At 41.8% G+C, this 20,741-nt stretch overlaps 1 protein-coding gene across 12 annotated transcripts in view; it reads right to left on the bottom strand.

The window, feature by feature from the left end:
* The window catches only part of LOC135797814 (latrophilin Cirl), a 108,352-nt gene that overhangs the window by 35,162 nt on the left and 52,449 nt on the right, over positions 1–20,741 (bottom strand). For 10 of the 12 annotated variants that reach the window (XM_065310344.1, XM_065310343.1, XM_065310339.1 and 7 more), the window contains one exon: positions 6,813–6,881. The exons of 1 other annotated variant lie outside the window; for it this stretch is intronic. In XM_065310344.1, the coding sequence (XP_065166416.1) occupies positions 6,813–6,827 (15 nt within the window). In that variant the 5' untranslated portion in view covers positions 6,828–6,881. Of the gene's footprint in view, positions 1–3,574; positions 4,049–6,812; positions 6,882–20,741 lie in introns of those variants that run through there. One more of the 12 variants, XM_065310345.1, reaches the window with a different exon arrangement.

Genomic DNA, 20,741 nt, shown 5'->3' with positions numbered 1-20,741 from the left:
CATGTCGGGCGATTGTTGGCAATGCCGTATACGGCGAAATAAATCTCGATCAATCATCGGGACAGACTCGGCGCGCGGCGATCATGATCGCATTTATCACGAAATTCAAAAACGCGCGTAAATCGCTGCCATTCGCAATAAATTACGATCGAAAACGCATCAGTGCAAAGCCTGACTTCGAGTTGAAACTTTGTAGAAGCAAAAAGCGAGTATGAAGATCTCAAGTGGAAGCACCAAGTATTTCTTGATGGTACTCGCGCGCGCGGTGGTCACTGGACTAGGAATTCCAGCGACGGCCTTGCAACGTAAGTACACGGGCGCAGGCAGCAGGCAGCGGTCTCTTCGAGGAACGAAGAAGCGAAGCACAACACAGACCGCGAGAGAAGCCAGCAGTCCCGTCCGGCCGGACTCAAATGAGAGTTGAATGGCCGTGTGTGACCGACCATTTTGTTTCAATCCGAAGAAAGAACGAAATGGACAATCTTTTTATTGCCTCACATACACGCATCGGGTGCATAATATGCTGCACTCAATAAAAAGCCACAAAACATTGCGTTAGAAGCACCAACCATCGACCTAAAAGCACTTGATTAACGACATCGGATTACCACTCCGGCGTAGTACACTTTTGGCAAAACGAGAATGGGAGCACAACTGGGAAACAAGATTGTTGTTTTATTTCCCCATTTTCGGGGCGCACGCGTTTCCATTTTATTTTCCATACGTGCCGGCCGAGAAGATTAGCGCTCAGGGCAGAGAGAAAAAAAGAGTGTTCGATTCGTAGCGCGCGATAAGCCAACACACAACAACAAAAAAAGTACAAGGCGATCGCGTGATACGCGCCCCCTAGTCGTAGCAAAGCCGCATGATAATTAATAAATTTCGCCGTAATGCACGCGCCTCGCGTGAAATATGTAACTTTTGTGCAAATTAAAGCCGCAGCGCGCGGACAAATCGACCCGAGCGTGTTTTTTCCACCCAAACAGCGTGTAACAATGCGATTTGTCCACGCTCTTCCTTCTTAAGCACAAAAAAAATACAAAATACAAAAAACACGATAAGCGAACCGCTCGTGGGCGTTAAAAGCCAGCAAATGAAGATTGGTTAAAACAAAACCCAAGAGGATCCCCAGCAACATCCATTAATAAAGGCGCGCAGGCTGCTATCAATCGAAAGACATTTATTAAAGACGAGAGTGAAATATTTTAATCTGTTTCTGATACACAGAGTGCAAGTGTAGGTATGATGCGAACAAGCGAAGAGCATTACGCTATCGCCGAGTCCATTAATCCCCCTGAGAGCACGCAGGAGATGGAGTTGGCGGTTGGTTGCAAGTTGGCGTCATCGTCCGCGTCTGCCAAAACACGTCAAGACTACACACACGTGAGCTACCGTTCGTCGGTGCGCCTCGAGGGTCTCACGGAAACATGTTGCATGTCATAACAATCTAAATTCCAAGCTAAAAGCTATCTAAACCTAAAAATCCCCTTTTTGTACACGTCGTACTTGGTGTAGTACCTAAGTGTGTAAGAGTATTATTAAGCGAAATACTTGCGAGTCTTCATTTTTATTCGCTGTACGTGTTGCGAACGCTTGGAGAGTGAAGTCCGTAGGACATTAACTTCTTCGCGTTCGCCGTATGCTCTCTCGCGAGCAAAGCGGACACACTCAGAACGGGTTTGCCTCAGGTGTCGGCGACTCGCGCAATAATTTAGAGAGACTAAGCTCAAGCGACGACTATTTTCGGATATGGCCGACATAAAAGGGCCAAGGTACATTACGTTTAAAAAAAAGACGATGCTTGACTTGCGGTACAAGTTCAACAACGCGCAAATAGATATAAATGTGATGTAATTGTGTTGCAGGCGGAATAAGCAAGGAACGAAAACGATGCGCAAATATTTTGACGCTGTAATTTTATGCAACGGCACGGACTTATCTTCGCGCGCAAGTTTATTAGCGAGCCGTAATGACATAATTATAGTAAATAGTGTCTGACTAATAATTTAATCTCGGCGCACGCCGGTCGAAAGTGGCACGAATAAATTACGGCTAAAAATAACAAAACCGTCTAAAATTAAAAACCACACAACACACTAATAAATGTAGTGTATTAATAAAAATATATAGGTATATACAAGCGAAGGCGGCACCACCAGGCATAAAAAACAACTTGTAATATTTTCATATTTTAATACTCCCATATCGTTGAAACAACCTAATAAATTATGTATCTGCATTCGCGATCTGCGTGTAATGTAATACGTGTGCGGCCATTGTTATTGGCCGGAGGATTAAAAACACAGCGAAGTAAAAAAGAAAAAAAAAAGCGCACACGCACGACATCCGACGGATGAAAAACCTTTTGTAATTAAAAATGTATTTCGGCCTTGTCTTAGCCGAAGTGTAACACGATTCCTGATGCGTATAAAATATTTCTTGGCGTTTTACGGCTTCTCGACTACCGCACCACTTGCTGGAGAGGTATAAACCTAATCTAAGACGGGCTTATTAAACTAGAGATGCTCATATTGCTCATAGTACCCACACCCGGTGTGTATTAATAATATAAAATGCCCGAAACTAACCACCAAAGGGATATGGAGGATGGCTTCCTCACCGTTCATAGTTCAAGAAGTTTGTAGTTTCCTTCTACACCCTCCTCTTGAACAAGCGCAGGTTGAGATACCGAGAAGCTTCAACATGCCTCACAACCCTCCCTGTACTTACTTAACCTCTCCGGCGTGGTTACTGTTAGCAAAACAATTTTCCCAGCTTGTCCGACAAGCCCTAGCATTGTAATTGAAATTTGAGCATTTTCGAGAATTACCACTGAGGATTTTCAGATTCTCGCATAATTTAGTGGGTTTTGCAATTTCGCAAGATGTGCGAATTCGAAAAACGTGCCGGATTAGCTGCGCAGGTCGAGACCTGGGAGGGTGAAACGACTGTTTGGGAGGGTTTAAGGTTTAGGAGCGCATCTGGCGAGAACGAGTCTACTTCGCTCGCCTCTATTAAGTATTAAATGAGACGTTCTTTCCAGCTTGTTTCTTTCGGTTGTAATTTGCGCGCTCGGGTTGGTTGCGTTTACTCGGTTCGCAGGAAAAACCTGCGAGTGCATGTCGTGCACACGTCGCGAGCTGTCGGTGGAGTTGTTGGAAGGTGCTAAGATAATTACTGGTTTTCATTATTTCGCCGCGCGGCAAGATGGCACCGTACCAGCGCAACACCTTGATGCGTTTTTTTTTATCTACACGTCCCAACTTGTCCATCCGGCAAACAACTCGCAACACTTCGCTTCGTGTCGAAGCGAGACAGAGGCCTGATGCACATTTTGCAGCGGCGTGCAACTTTATTATATCGCTTTTTCGGTTTTTGTCCCCGTCGGCCGCCATTTTTGCGTACCATTATACGGCTAATACGTGCGGTAACAATTAATTTCGAAAAAAAAACCGGCGGCGTACCGCTTGCGATTTTTATCTTAAATCGAACCACGCAACGCAAAACTATTTCGAAAGTTTTGGGATTGTTATAGAAAGGCGTTTGTTGTTTTGAGAAATTTGCTGGTACTAACCTCAAGTCGGTCGGTTGTCGTTTAACAATATATCACACATATGCGGTGTACATTCCACAGAAAACAATCGAGCACCGACGAAAACACTGCACCAATAAACCACTGCTAACACGTTCCAACTGATGCATTTAAAACATGAGCGCACTAAGGTCTACACTTGAGATGCAGATGTAGAAAATCCAAAACGAGAATACAATCCACTCCAACAAAACTTGGGAACTCTATACGGCGCGCACTTTCAAGTTTACCAAACTAATCTAAACCACGCGGGAGTCGACTAGCGATTGTTTATAATTTTTGTTTACTCCGATAGGCAGGTTCCAGGTGGTAGCGTATTGAACATACACACACGCACCGGTTCTGTTTCTCTAAATTGGTATTGCTGTTGTTCACACTGCACTTCTGCACTGCACTGATTAGCTAGCGAAGAGAATGCGAGCCCGAACGACGTGCGCTCCCACGTGCGACACCAGCTCAACTGACTAGAAGCGCGACGGCCGACCGCGAGTGCGATACGACCACGCCGAGGACGCACGATTCGCAACGAGCGTTACGTCACAGCACAGAAAACACGGAGAATGCCTCTAGAGTGGTAAACCGGTGTGCAACGTCAGCGTGCGCGCCGAGCGTTTGGAGCGAAACAGACCTGTGCCAGGGACCATCGAGTCGGCGGACTTCACTGTGGAATTCACAGGACAACCAGTGAGGGAATATAAGCGTCGTGTTTTTATGGCCCACAATTAAAATGAAACTTACCAGTTTTCTGATCTGCTTACTAATATTATACCCTAGTATTTATTTAAGTCATAATTACTTAACTTCGCACCTAACCTAACTTTTCGCCTAGTTTTGCATTTTATGCAATTTTTGTGTATTTTTTGAAACGCTGCGCATTTTTACATGATTATTATGCACACACCGCACACACTCACCCTCTCAAATACTCACGTATGCTAGTTTCGTTTAATTGCATGCGCGCTCGTTGCCGCCCCCGAAATGTTGCGGAAATGCGCCGCCGACCAGCCAAGTTTGCTTTGTGTCCACTGCTCGCGCGCCGGGCTGATAATTAAATTTGAAAACTAAACTTCTCAATTTCATGCGTTTTGTTCCGGTTTCCGGGTGCGCTTCTATATTTACACGAAATGCGCGCGAGTTAAACGTGCAAATTTATAGCGTTTCAACTTTCGACAAAGGTAAAATTGCTAAATTGAAGTGTAAATTCATAATTCTACATCATGACAGGTATCAGTGGTACTAGTAGCGCCATCTATCAACTGAATAGCCAAGATTTTGCAAACTCGCTTAATTTGCATTAGAATTAAATCCGAGCTTTCCGCGTCTTCTTCGGAGGGCGTTCAAGATCGTACACACAAACATTATTAAAAATGGCTTACACTATAATCCCCGCTCGAGTTTAACTTAAAGTTTTAATACCACCTCCACACTGAGGAGATCCATCTCCGTTGATATAATCGTCCGGATCCGCAACCCGACTTAATTGTTTCAAATTCCGGCGTAAACTTAGCAACTTTTTCCCCACACTCCGTAAGTTCACACTAAGTTTGCGTCAACTACCCTCATCGTTTTTAGTTTTTTCAACGTGAAGCACACTTAACTTACTTAACCTCATTTACATACCCAAATAAACTATTGCTGAGTGTGCACCCATTGTAGATGGCGCAATTTATCGGAAAACTATTACAATGTAATACACGGTTTATGTCAACATTGTGAGTCGAGTTGAGTTCGAGTAAAAGTTGTGTGAAAGCGGTGTGTTAGAGACTGCCGCCGCCACTCGCCGCCGCCGACGGACACATTTTACGACGCGACTACATAGTCGAAGAAAAGTTTTGCAATTTAACGTTGTTTATATACGCCGGGCGTTATTAAAGCCATTTTTATACGAATGTCGGGCGGCGGGTCGAGTTAATCACGAATTACGCACGAGGCCCGCGTCCCCCCGGCCGCCCCTATTCAAATTTCCATTTACACGCCGCCGAATAAATGTACTTTCTTTGTTTATTGCGTCGTTAATGCTATACATTTTCGGCGCGTATTAAATGACAGAGTGAGCGCTTTTTGTTCATAGGAAGCTTTTAAATTAAAAAGAATACATATTTTAAGCCTCAAATTTCAACCTATATCATTTTGGTTTTATTCAAAATTCATAAACTTCCGGAAATAGGTTTTCTTGTACAAAGCTTCGCGAACAAAAAAAACAACAAAAAGTGCGCTTTCTTCCGGCTACGCTGCGAGGCGGAAACGTAAATTTCGATTAGTGTCGCCTGTCAAAAACAGATTATTTAATATTAAACAAAAAAACACTTTGTTTCACAAGTAAAAGAAAAGTATTGCTAGGTCAAGTTAGGTTAGGTTAGCGCGCATGGAATGCAGATGTAGAAAGAAGAAGCAGCGCGCAGAGCACAAACCACAGCCCCGGTATTTACATAAACATTCACATCGGCGTACATGAACTGTTAATGCCACTTTATGTTGCGAATAAATTTAATCTGACGGTTATATGTTTTTATGACTTTAACATGTTATAAAGTATCATTTCAAAATCGATCGGCTGCAAAAGTCGGTGCAACCGCGAAAGCCGGTTGTCGAGAGCGCACCGAGCGTGCGCGTAACATTATGCCACGCACAAACCGCGGCGCGCGAAAGGCCGCGCGGGTCCGTTCATAGGTCGCGAACCCAATGAAAAGCGTCGCGAATGCATCGAGACGACGTTAACGCGTCAGCGAGCGATGATTCTTCCTACTTTGATGCCAATTTTATTGCGGAATTTCCAATTATACACACAAGTTACGTAAAATCACTTGTATAAGCTCCGCCCTCTAATGTCATTACTGCCACAACGTATTACGCCATCTAGTAGTGAACAGCACAACTAAAATATAAAGATTATCAAGTTTGCGAAGAATATTCGCTGACCCTTCTCTATTCTCTATTCAAGCAAGTTCAGAAGCTGAAAAGTGAGATATATGGCGTGGGTGGTTGCAGCCCATCGAATTTATTCAAGGGTTGCCTTTTTTATTCGGTGGAAACAAGCCGTAAGGTGATATTTATAGATTGATTTCGGTATTATCCGTGCGCCCACATTATCCGCAAAACTGCCACGAGAAATATTTGCGTTCGAAATTTGTTGAGGATATTTTGAGCGTCGGCCAACATTTCAATATTTTAATATTAATTTTTTTTTCTCTCGGAGCTTTTATTGCAAATCAGCACTTACCCAGAAAGACTTCATGGCCGAGTTTTTCTTCTTTAGGAATACATCACCACGGCGACGTCGTAAAAACTCCTGAAAGGATAAAAGTCGCAAAAAATTATTCGTACTTTATACACTTTGAGATTGGCAGGGAAGGTTTTAAAGATTTACGTATCGTGTGTATTTTTTTTTCTTCTCTGGAGGTCACGGGTTGAGTTAAAGTGTCGGGTTATAATGTACTTCAGACTAAATTAGCGTTATAGTCGATCGACATTAGTCTAGTGACCTAAATCGAGCTGCCCGGTGTATTATGCGCGTGCGCTCACAATGTAATTTCGAATTCTATACACCCACACGCAGACAAACAAAAAACTCATCATATTTCATTAATTTATATGTTATGCTTTGATTTGTACGGTGAATTTTTTCGGGAATGGTAATCAGTTGTGAGCATTTTTCAAATAATTCGTACCCATCGTGTGGATTTGGCGCGGTGCTCGAAAATTCCGCGCCGGGAATGAATGTAAATAAAAATGTTTTAAATGAATCGGGGATTTGGCTCGGCGTAATCCCGGATTACGAGCGCGTCGGGTCGGAGGGCGTGAAGGGCGAAATTTATTAAAAAATAAACGGCGCAATTGTAACAATTTTTATAGACATTTATTACAAGCGCCGTTTTTTGCGCTAATTTCTCAACATTTTTCACGTAAAATCTGCAAAAATTCTGTTGATGTATGTTGATTATGCAAAACAGAAAATATGTTGAATAAGTTGTAATTGTAGCGCATGCAAGGGAAGAAAATTCTTCAGGTGAGAGGAACTGTTTGGTATGCGCGTCGCTCACGTGGGATTCGGAAGTTTTCTACCCTTCGAAGAGGGAAAAACGTTTTCGGGGCCGAGTTAATATTCCATGTGTATAAATACATTCTTGCAGGACTCTCGTCCAAATCAGATTTGTATTCGCGATTATATTTGCGTTCGTCTTTTATCTCATAACCGAAATTTGCGCACACACAAAGCACAACCCTCGTAACAAATAACAAAACCCCATGGTCGGTGCGTTGCGCACGTCCTAATTAAATGATGTCCGAAATTAAAAATTTCGCACGATTGAGCGCACACGAGAACCGATCTCAACCGCAACACGTAAACAAACACCCACAGAGCGTAAAGAAAACAAAATTGTATAGAAAACATAAACAATACTTTAAGTTGAAATGTGCGCATCAAAACGCGGTTATTTTTGCATGCACGCGTGTGCAATATGTGCGCTTAATGATTTTATAATAAATGTGCGGTGTGCAAAGAGAGACAAAATGGCGTCCGTGGCCGTAATTTCGAAAACCGCTACGTGTGATTACACCATTCCGCTCAATTGCACCGATCAATCTCACGTAAACACAACCCCACACCAGCGCGCACGCCGCATGTGGCAGTGTAGCGCTCGTGTGAGGTTATGTTGGATACCTCATCATCACAATGGCGCGCGCGATTGATGTTTACAATAGCGCGCATTGAGACGTCTCGCAATCAGAGCAATCAAAGCCGTGTGTATACAAGCAGCGCGCAATGAAGAGAATATAATACACAGCGCGAAAGAAGACAAAACGTGTTTGACTTGCGTTTAACGCACGCTGAGGCGCCGGCCGTATCATCATCATCATTAAGCGGGCAGCTCTTGGTCTTACACGTCGCGTTGCTGTCCCATGGTGTTGCTGTAATTAGGCGGTGGTTTCGGATTCCGCGCTCTCCTCATCGCACCTGTCTCGCCGGCGAGCAGCGCAGAAAGAGAGCGCGCGCAGCTGCGCCATTAAAACACGAACAGGGTGCGCTCACTAATGCGCCGCGACATGCCCCCGTGGCAGATAAAAGGGTAGCAAGAAAAGCTGCACTTGCAGGAGAAGAAAATCGAGCAAAAACACACAAAGTGCTGCAAAACGGGCAAAAATTCCCTGACGCGACGTGCAACGCTCCGAAACGTTTTCACAGATGTTAGTTTCATGATAATAATAAAATTAGAACGAAATAGTTGGCACACACATGTGTAACGCCAAAAAGAAATCCCACCAAATGACAGCTAATTTTATTATTTGCGGTGTGGAGGTAAAGATGCAGCCATTGCGAGATCACGCGATGAGCGGGTTTAACCTGCGCGTTTAATAACAGCATATCGATCATCCCGCTCCTGCAATTACCTAACACCTCGGTCTAACCGAGAGCACGGCGCTCTCTGGACTTGAAACGATTTCGCCGACCCGAAACCCACTGCGTGCTTCGTCTCCTCACTCGCGCGCTACGTGCCTTCGATTAAGCAAAACGATTCATTCGAAAACTCCCCGGACAACTAAATACATACGAGAGGCATTTAACGGCCTAATAACCGCACGCTCGCACCGCGGACCACCAGACGCGCTGCACGACGGATGGACTGCGTTATTATCAAAATACGGGCACACGGGCAGGTACAGCAGGTATAGAGGTGAGACGTGGACTGACTGCCTTTCATGATTAAAACGTTTTCCTGCGTCTGGCAATTCCATCGAGTTAATGAAACTATTTTGACGCAAATTTAAGCAAAAATCAAGTGAAAACACAAAAAAATTAGTTTTATCACTTGGTACTCACCATAAGGGTACCCCATCTTCCTGTTTAATAATTTCTTAATTCCTAACTGCCTAAAATTCGTTTTTTTCGAAATTGAAATGGAAATGGATGATATTGTAACGTGCGCATTGGGCTGGAACACAGCGACATGGAAGAATTACGAGTGATGGGCCCCGGATAGAGACATACAATGACTGCCCCGGCCTGCTCTCGCGCTCTCGTACATGTACACCGCGAGTGCTTTTTGCTCGTCGTGCGATTTGGCGCATGCAGATACCGCATGCGATGCGATGCACAGTCAGCGCGACGGTTGCGACCGAGGCGGGCGAAGCGGAGAGGAAATCTACGAGCGTGCGAGCGCGCGGCGCGGCGCGTCGGCCTCGTCATACCGATCCGAATGAATGCTGCACGAAGCATAAATTTCTGCAAGATTAGAAAGTAGCAATAAAAAGTAATTCGCCGGTGCGCGCCGCACTGCGCCGCCGCGACCTAATGATTAAAACCTATTACCGATTACATGATCCGTCGTACATAAATTCCTCAAATCGTGATTTATTTCCGAAAATTATCTGTTATAAATAGCCGTTGCGGCTGCCAGCCGAGCTCGCTCCGCAGCCTAGGTGTTTCTCATCGTATTGATTATTCATTTTCTGCCCATTATGCTAACAAATGAACCAAAAAATTACCACCAACCGCAGTGTGCTACCCACCTCTACCTTTATCTACCAGCTTGTTTCCGAAACTATACAACATAATCAATCAATCGAATCGAAGATTATCTAGAGTTAAACGCACAGATTAGATTTTTGTGCGGCGGTAGAAATTTAATACCCTGTGAATCATGACTAGCCTATTGTGGAGAATCTGACAATATGTTATGTGGAGGAAGCGAGGAAGGAAGAAAAATGCCGTTGACGACGCGATAAAAACTGCTCGCGTTCCGAAAGCCACGCCGATTGCTCCGATTCAATTTTGCTGCGCCGAGGAAAGTTAATACTTCTTGGAAAGAACTGTGTCGGTGTAAAGTTGAGCCCAACTGATTCGTGTCAAAGGTATAATCGCGTTACACGTAACATAATCAACATAAGTAACTCTTGTAAAGGAAGCCTTGTAAATTAAGAATCTGAGTTTTTATTTTTTCGAAAAAAAAAAACGCGCCTACGGTGATATAATTTGTATATCATTGTTGGCATTGTGCTGAGTTGACGGGTTTTCTATAGAGCGGAATCAAATTTGGCAAAACGCCGCCCCAATCGTCATAATTACACTTACATCATTGATTGGTCAAAGGCGGGCGTGTGTTGGGCGGCATTGTAGATTCATCAATTCCGATGCGCCCGCCGACAATAACGACATTACGCATTGTCCTAGGACCCGACGACCGATTCTAATGCGCGATATATCCTATTCATGGAATATCTAACGTGTCAAGTTATAATTGGCGTCAAACTTGCTCGTCGTCGAAATTCTCCAAAGCAATACGCCACATACCTACCTCTCAGTGAGTAAACCAGCATCGTCAGAGTTTTGATATTTTCGAGCGCGAGCGCTTAATAATGTCACATGTGAAAATGTGAAAGCCCTTTGCGTTTATTTGTACGTTTTGCGTTTTGTTTCGCACAATGTCGAATGCGCCACGGCAATAAACACAAAACGAACGCAACAAAATCGTAACATTTAAAACAATGCCAAAGCCGGCGGTGGTAATGTGCAACTGCCGGCGAATATGTGTGTGTGTACGTGTAGAGTCAGTTGGAAACAATGCGCGCGCCCAGCGAAATCCGAAAATAAAATAAAAATGAAAAATTGTGCGCGACGCGAACTATGCGCGCACGGCTTGGATAAAATCGGAATCCGCTCGACGCGCGGGCGCATTTATACGGCATCATTCGGAGGCAAACAGTCGATAAATTTTTAGACGCGTATCAGATACACGGAAAATTTATATCTGTCAAAATCGCGTTGGGAAATTTTACTTTTTACGACCCGCAGCTCTCTCTCCGGCTTCGACTCCTCTCGAAAGGGCTTACGACTTTGCCAGACTTGTTCAAGCCCCTGCATTCATTGTTGAGACTTCTCCACTTTACTCTACTCAAGCGGGGCCCACTTAAAAATTTTGATTTTCAACTTTTACAAAACTAAAAAAAAATTTTTTCGCGTAACTCTAATGATTATGGATCATGTAAAAAAATAAAAAATAATGATGATGTGAATGCATCTGGAGATTCATTTTCTTTGAGTTTTTTTTACAAACACGTCATTAATGTTTTTTCTGCAAAAGTTTATGCTCGGAATGACACCAGCGATCACCGCAAATCTCCCATTGTCGGTTGATGACAACAAGTTAAACTTTTATAATGTTACACATTTAAATCCAGTTGACATCATTTAATTCCCCAAATTAATAAATGTATATTGCTCATAAAAAGTCTAAAAATTCACCGCACTGTAGTCACTACTAAAATGATAATCAACCTCGTGGAATGACGTGCAATTTTTGTAAAATAAACGAGTTTTTGCGTGTAATACCCCGGCATTTTTAATGCAATTATTGAATAAATAATCGAATGGTTCCATCTTTTTTTGCGGCGCACACACTGTCCGTTCCGCAAACAAATTAGCGCTTAATTTTATGCCTCCTCGTAAACGCATCGCCACACACCGCAAGACGTACAAAAATCGATAATTTACGAGCGAATAAATTGCCAGCGTAAACCGCAATCGCAGTTTTCGTTTAATATTAGTTACTTGAGGTAACATATAGTAATTAAAATGCCATTTCGTCGAGTTGTCATCGTTATCGACCTTTGTCAAGCGTTGACTAATACCTCTGGTTGATTTTTCGCCGAAAAGAAACTTTTCGTAAACAAAACTAACCAAACAGCTAATTACTTCACCATTAAATAAAATATGATATGAAACGTGTAATAAACATACCGTTTTGTTAAATTTTAGCCAATTTCACTTCTTGTTTTGGAATGAATGATCACCAGATGTACAAAAAATGATGACACCGTTTATTATTCCTTTTTGGACAATGTCACTCGTATTTCATTGTTGAATGAAAGAGCCGGTGTTGTATGTGTTACAATAGCGATCATGAGGATGAATGCTGGTTTTTATTTAATCAATCTAATTAGGACACAGCCACACTCATTCACACTTGAGATGTCCGTCGAGAACAAAGGCGATGATAATGAATTATTTAATGAGCGCCTTTTATTTCGCATTTTTGTTTTCGTTTCATCTCTGCTTTCACCACAGCGATAAATCGCAAATTCATGCCGAAACAATTTTCTAAATAAGAATGCCGCTTGTGTAAAAAGTATAAATTCGTAGGAGGCTGGTGATCATCATAAACAAAGCTTTAATTACGGCTAATTGCACGAGGAGAAACTTGTAAGCGAACGTGAACGCATTTTGTTTCGTCTCTCGATGCGATTTGCCAACCACCACACAACCACGCAGATGCATGAAATCGACGAGGAATGCGCGAATTAAGCGCATTAGGCAATTTAATTAAGTTGATTATTCAATTGCAGAAATTGCACACACATGTCTAATTAAGTACGCGCGCGTTTTTTTTTAATTATTTCAGTGCGCGACATTTGTGTTCGCGGGAGATTTTACGCGAGTTATTATTAATGCGCACTGGCGGCATTATGCAAGACAAGACAGTGTATGTATGCAAGCGGTAGCAATTAGCCGACTAATAGCGTAATTAATACACCACGCCGCGAAACGAAAGCATGCGCACGCACGCACGAATGCAAAACACGAAACGGACTGATTCCAATTACGCAATTACGAAACGATTTTTAGTTTTTCGATCAGTGGCATAAACACTTTCAAAATAATACATAATTCAACGTATAGATGGCGCTGTTTCAGACTGCGCATGCGCAGTGAGAGATAGGTGGAGCAAAAAGTACAAAATAATGAGAATATCTCAAGTTAACGACGAAATATCGTCGCGATATGTAGAAATTTAACATTTTAACCTTTCATATTTATTTATGGACCGTTATTTCACCGTTATGACTGACATACAAATACTTTGATTATTTAATCAAGCATTACACATGAATCATCCGCGTCGAAATTCTAGATTTTTCGAAAATCAGCTCGTCTATGAATGGAGCACAGGTGGTTTCGTATGTTTCTTTAGCGATGTATAAATACGCTCCTAAACGTCACAAGCAGCGTATAAATAAATAATAAATTACGCTTTTAAATGCATTCCCATCTCTTGAAAAACGAACGAAACAAGTTTTTTGTCGTCGCTGGCCGAAAAATGAATAGTAATTACGGCGTTTTCAGTTGTATTTTAATTACTCATAATAGCGCGACAAATAAATAGGAATTAAGAACAATTTATGTCCTTGTACGGCACCATCATTACGAGCATGCGATGCCTTTTCGTCGTTTTTCGTTTTTCAGGCACCGACGACGCCGAACTTACGAACGCCAAGCCACAGGAACGCGACGGACTCTTTTTTTGCTCCCATCGCTCCGTTCGTCTGGCCGTCTGGTTCGTATTACCTGTGGATTCTTTTTAAAACCGCGTTATTGACCGCAGATTGTAGCGCGGATAGGATCGAAATAAAAATCCAATATTCATAAAAGCTTCCCGTCGCGACCGGATTATTTTACCATGTTCGACATGCAAGTTAACAGAGAAAAAACGAGCAAACAAAGGCCGCGCGATGAAATTAAAAATTCTCTAATTATATCACAGTGCGCATGCGTGCATTCGTACTTGACTCCGCCTCTGAGTAGCGTTGCGTGCGCGCTGGGCGGAGCAAAATACGCACTCAATCATTATTTTCATAAAATATTTCATATTAAATTACTTTCCTGTCGGATGGAATGAAAAGTGACGCCGCTGCAAACAAACTGAAACCCATCGAACATTTTTCGCCAACTTTATGTAATATTATATTATACGTGTGCTCATCTGCTACCCTCGGACGCATATGGCCGCCGTGGTCATCGCGCTAAATTTTTAATTACGAATAAAAGTTTGTTACATTAGCAATACTTATACAACGTGCAACAGCTACGGAGTAGAGGCGTAACGCAGACACAATCGTCACACGTAAATATGACAGGGTTATCAAACAATAACATCGTGCCAGCCTAACACGAAAAATTAATTACGAATTATGTCGTCTGGACGCCAGACTACACACTACACACTACACACCTCCAAGTGTCTGTTGTTATAAATATCATCCAGTACGCGTCTGGGTGTTAATTAATTTAAAATTTTCGATGCGTCCAGGTGCGACCAGGTGCTGACTTCGGGAGCACTCTGCATTTCGGGGTGAAATTGACCCGAGCACACATCTGGTGAATAAAATATTCCTGCATGACGTTACACAGTAATTGTTAATTTTATACTTAATTACAACAAAATAAAAAAATATACGCTCAATACCGTTAAACAGCAATTAAATCAGTATTAAAATATCCACTAACGGTACAACAATTTAATTTACTTAATGAAAATTTCAGTTGCGTAGAAAACCTGCAACGGGATAATAACCGACTAATTTGACGCTTGTTAGTGCTTGTTTGACTAGCTCTAAAATATTTGCGATTTTACTACATATTTGCATTTCAAGCAGATTAAATTCCAAACGAAATGAACATTGATTTTAATGATTTCGTGATTAATTCGCTTGACAATTTATTTTATATCAGCGCAAAGTGCTTTCGAATGAAATTTCACATGTTGACTGCGACGATGTTTGAATTTAAATTATTTTTCAACCAAAAAAAACAACAAAAATTTTATAATTCTTTGAGTTGTAGCTGTGGGTATAATGATATATTCTATGGTATTTAATTTTTACACCATCGTAACATTTCACACTGTTGCAAACGTTTGTAAAACAACACATGGGACCGACACTCGCCGAAGGAATATGAATTAATAGCTGCTAAATGTAAACGAAAAGAATAAACACAAAGATGCAATACAAAACTTTATGACCTATAAATCTGCGCGCAAACTGCTCATAAATATAATTAAAAGACGCGCGCTGTGCTCGTCTAATTGCGCCACGGGAAGAAATCTCCAGCCGGCCTGTCCTCACGTCTTGTCACAATAGAACACGCACCGCCAACCTTTTTATTTTCTACCCCGTCACGTTTATTATGCCACAATTAATTGTAATTAAATTCGTACGGTACGAGCACGAATTTATTTCCCTTTGATAGCAAAACGCGTATCGCTGCGTTTCGTTGGTTTTGCGTTTTCAACCTTTATTTTTGTGACCGCGCTTTTTTTTTGTGTGTTTGCTTCATCCGGACGAATTGTAATTACGAGCCCCGTGTGCGTCCTGCTGCGCGGTGTTTTCGTGCCGATGGCGAGCGCCAGGAAGATGAGTTAAACATAAACGCAGGAATAAAATACACTGTTTGAAGAAGATGCTCGCTCGAGTCGAAGATGAATGAAAACAGCCAAAACGCAAAAAGTAAATAAAATGTGGAAAATAAAGAATGGAAGCAGAAGAAGAAGAAAAAAACCACGGTGTCGAGGAGGAGTTGATTCATTTTCCTCTAATGCGCTCTCGAATGTCTTCGCCAAGTGCCCTCTAAAAATACTTAAAGAGAATCGATTCGATGCTAATTATTCGAATGCATAATTAATTTGCCATCGTCCGGTTTCAGCGCTCGCGAACATACCAACTGAACTCAATCCGGAGTAATCCTTGAAACCTTCAAAGCGTTCAAAAACATGCTCAAAAAAATGTGCCACATTTGTTCACAACATGTTTTCCCAAAAACACATCTAATATTCTGTTACAACATAGAAATGTGCTATTTTTTGTTCGGATTTATTAATTTTTAATTTATCCGACAGGACAATGTGTATTTTCCGCCATCGATTCGAAAAGTGCGCTCGCATTTAAATGGAAACAACGAAATTTTATCCGTCCCCGAGAAGCATTCGCGTGCACTTCGGGTTACTCTTATTACATTCTCGCGCAAATCATGAATACGAACGCCCAAAATAAGGTCAAAGGAGCACCACACCGGGAGCACTTGGAGAAAAAATAAAGCTCGTCGAATAAAACTCAATCGAATTCGTAAATAATCCGGCGCGCGATGCGGAAAAACGCACTGATTGATCCCGTCTGTTCATCATGTAGGGCTTTAGCTTAACGAAAAATCTATTCATACGGAAATTTATACCTTACTGGTACCTGTAGGGCATTAATGCCTCCAGCGCCATCTAGACGTGATTACACACAACTAAAACACGTGATTTATGAAGCGTGTTATGTTTCGGTATTCGCAAAGTTTGCCAATTGTATTCAATAAACATTTTATTATCTCATAAATGTTTACGAACTGAATGCGCGTTGTGCGGAGTCACACGTTAGATTTTTGGAACACGGGCTTTGTGCTTTCCGCATTCAATTGCCAATTAGCCCGAACGTAATATCGATTATCACGACGGATTAAATGACGACGGCGCACGAAAAGTTTATATTGGGATAAGTAACGGAACGACGCGCGCGCGCGCGTCGTTGTTTGTTTGCTCCGAAACGACGTCGCATTACAATTCGGGCAAGGATAATTATCATTTATTACGCTCGGGCGCTAATTATTCAAATTGTTACTCAACTCGAAATTTATTGAATTAGTCAGGGAAAGCCGCTATGGTCACAAGGTGTACGCACGCATTGTATACAAGTATACAAAATGTCTCAAAACCAGACACATTCAATAAACACATTCAGCGATCATAAAATAAACAATCGCATGCACTTGCACTTGACTTTTGACGGCGTCAAATACGCTAAGCAAATGGAAACTACACAACACAGGCGTGTTTCTATAAACAAAAATGCACATGCTGGGGCTGAAATAACCTGTAAACTGTGAGTCAATGTTTTGAAGACCTACGTTGCGCATGTTGTACAAATTGTCTACAACACGAATCGTTTGACTTGAAAATAAAACCACGAGTGTAAAGAATAAAAAAAATTGTAAGCACTTAATAACGCATTCTTTGTGTGCAGCTCCTGTGCACTGCGTAGCCGTACAAGCGGCGAAAAACTGCGCCAAGATGCCGTACAATGACGATTTCCGGTCAAGCGACGCGCGTCGCAATCAGGGCGACCCGAACCCGAGCACCGCGAACGGCGCACTTCCTCTCCGAGCCGCCTAACTACGATGTGCACCGACTGTGTCACGAAACAGCGCGTAATTACATGTTATTTGCCACCTCGGCCATTAAACACACCACGTATCGCCTTAAACATAGTTTTTTTTCTTATTTTCAGCTTAAAACTAAACCCAAACTAAATATTTGAGAAAATTTCGTTTCTCTTTGTCAGAACAACACAATTGTAAAAGCTAAGTAAAGTTAAGTAAACACTTACTGTACGCTATACCCTCACAATATCGCCAAAACGATATTTTTACTAAACCATTGCAAGTCAATGCAAGTATTTGTTAAGCCTGATGTGGATAGCTATTTCGACCATTAGAGGTCTCATCAGCACACCTACTGGCTTGACAAATACTGCATTGACCTGCCATGGCTTATATACAACTGGCTTATAGCTTATAGCTATCCACATCAGGCTTAACAAATACTTGCATTGACTTGCAATGGTTTAGTAAAAATATCGTTTTGGCGATATTGTGAGGGTATAGCGTACAGTAAGTGTTTACTTAACTTTACTTAGCTTATACTCACCCTCTCGTACTACCTACCATTGTATTACAATTGTAAAAGTAATGATACAAACAGTATGGTACACTTTTTATGCCGTAGCAAAAACTTCCAAAGCTCATGAGAGCATGGCGGTGTGTTTTTTTTTTCCTTGACTATTTCTATTTACTACGTCGACTAATGCGCTAATACATCGTACGTGCTCGTAATGCGAGAGCGCGATCGAAGCGTGGAAATCGTAGCGACGAGAAAAACTACTTTTCGAATACAAATAAACACAAACACGCATGATTATGATTTATAAATGCATCGAGTGCGTCGGCGCGCCTAAGTGTAGCAATTAATTTCGAATTATATTTTAAACAATTTATGCCACAAGAGTCTGGCGCTCGCAGCGGGAGCGAAAAACGCATGAATTAATGCGCCGCAGTGTCATCGCCGGTGCCGCCGACGTAAAAACTAATTTAAACAAACCTCTCAAAAGTGCGCGCGCGCACGCTGTAAATATAGCGTTACGACTTCACCGACTGACATAACCACAAACCACGGCCGCGCGGCGCGGCGCAGTGGTGCCAACTTTTAGTGACTTTTATGGCTTGTACGCGCGACCGCAATGAGACTTGGAAAACATTTATGTTCGCGGTCAAAACGTAATGCACGACAGCACAAAAATCACAATCAAAAACTTGAAGCATAATTTTTTTAATTGTTACTTATGTACTGGAATTAATTAATATATTCCGGCTACAATGATTAAAATAACAGGCGCATTGTGAATTGATGAAATTGTTATAGCTAATTGTTCGCTAATTGCATAATTTTAATTATCACTTTAGTTATTTACTCATTGCACAAATATGAAATTTCCGAAAATTCGAATTACACGCGCATGTGTGAGTGTATTAATTTGTTCTGTTGTGCAAACTGCGAGTGCACTGTAAACAAACGCCGAAAGCAAACCGATCGCAGTTTAATTATAGCTTGTTTAGTTAAATGAGAAGTGTTTTAATTTCCGGCTTTGTTCAGCGATAATCAAACTCGGAAAAAAAGTTGAAAGCATGCAAAAAATGCAATTATATTAAATGATATCATTTTTAACGTTTCTCCGAACCTCGCTGCGGCAATAACTTTATCGGTTAATTAGCGCACGTGATATTTTCATCTTAATTAATCCACAAACGAATATTTGCGCGTCGAATTGCAGCCCCATTAGTGCACGCTCGGCCGAAATTTCATACATTTAAATATGCGCACAGGGCCGCACTAAATTCGCGCGCTAATTACCCTCGAGCGTATTTTTTACCACGGCGGAGCGGAGAAAAAGTGCGTTACTGCCGCGCCGACGATCATTAACGACACGACGAATAACATGCGATTCGCAACGATTTTCGTCATGCGGACAAAGACATGCCATCCGCGCGCAATTAGCAAGAAACCGTGCGGCGACGACGGAATGGCCGCCGACGGAGACGAGGAGGGCGGTTTGATCGCTTAATTTTATGCGCGAACAGCGACCACGGAAAAGGATCGTTTCCATGCCGGGGAGAGCCTACATTACGACTAATTTGAATGTAATTAAAATGTTGCAACTACCCGACCGAAAAAATGTACAAGAAAACGTTTGGTTGCCATGCAGCGTACTCAAGCGTGAAAAAAGAAGAAGAAAATAACATGGAATACATAAAGACATTAAATTATAAATAGTAAAAATCATAACAAGTAAAGATAATCATAAAACAAGTAGATTTAAAACTGGAAATCCCTTGTGAGCGCACCGGAAAGCATGACGTGTAATACCCTCGACAGTGGAGCGTTTTAAATCGTGCAGATTATTATTTATACACTGCCACGCAAAATAATGAATTTTTGTACTTTTATCATTAAAATTCCAGTTTTTCTACGTTTTTTACTTTTTGCGACACAAAAAGTGGTATTTTAAATGCACTAAATGGGCTAAAGTACTTTAGTCACGGGCATTAGTCACGGGGCGGAGCTTGTGCCTGCGCACTTGCATACAGTGTAGCACAATGCTATATGAAATGTCATACGTTGTTAATTAAACACGCGTTACACTCGGTCTCAATCAATCTCGTGAGTAAAGCCCTTGTTTAGCCACTTGATACTTAATATACTATCAATTTTATAGAGAAGTTCTCGTAGATTAATAATATCCAATCCGATTTTTATCATTTTTATTTTGCGAGATAATCGCAATTGAAATTTGTGATTGGTCATTTTTCGACATTTCGAATATTTAAATTCACAAACAGCAATTCATTCTTGGGTACAGGGAATCCCCGCTAAGGGCACGTTATAAATTCACGCTGAAATTAGAATTTTATCTCAATTCGATTATCGTGACTGTTTATTTTACGGTGCGCACTGGAGCACTTGTAAACATTCATTTGGATCCAAAGTCCACACACCACGCAAAACGCACATTGTAAATCTACCTATACACACAGACATCAACAAAAAGGTTATGTTCATGTTATTCATATAATCCCACCCCTATATGAACCATCTCCCAATTTATATTCTATTTATATCCTGGTTGGACGATGTGTTATATATTCAAATCTATTTTTTATCAGATACATTTACATCCAGGGTGTGTACCGGCGTTCCGTGGGTGTTTGATGCGCGGCGTGTAT

Source organism: Atheta coriaria, unplaced genomic scaffold (assembly GCF_025399875.1).
Source record: "Atheta coriaria isolate IRGN ID8LTWV9N9 unplaced genomic scaffold, Caltech_Dcor_3.1 hic_scaffold_8_pilon, whole genome shotgun sequence".
Taxonomy (NCBI): Eukaryota; Metazoa; Arthropoda; class Insecta; order Coleoptera; family Staphylinidae; genus Dalotia; species Dalotia coriaria.
The sequence above is the reverse complement of the archived record's forward strand: the minus strand, read 5'-3'. Positions and strand labels throughout refer to the sequence as shown.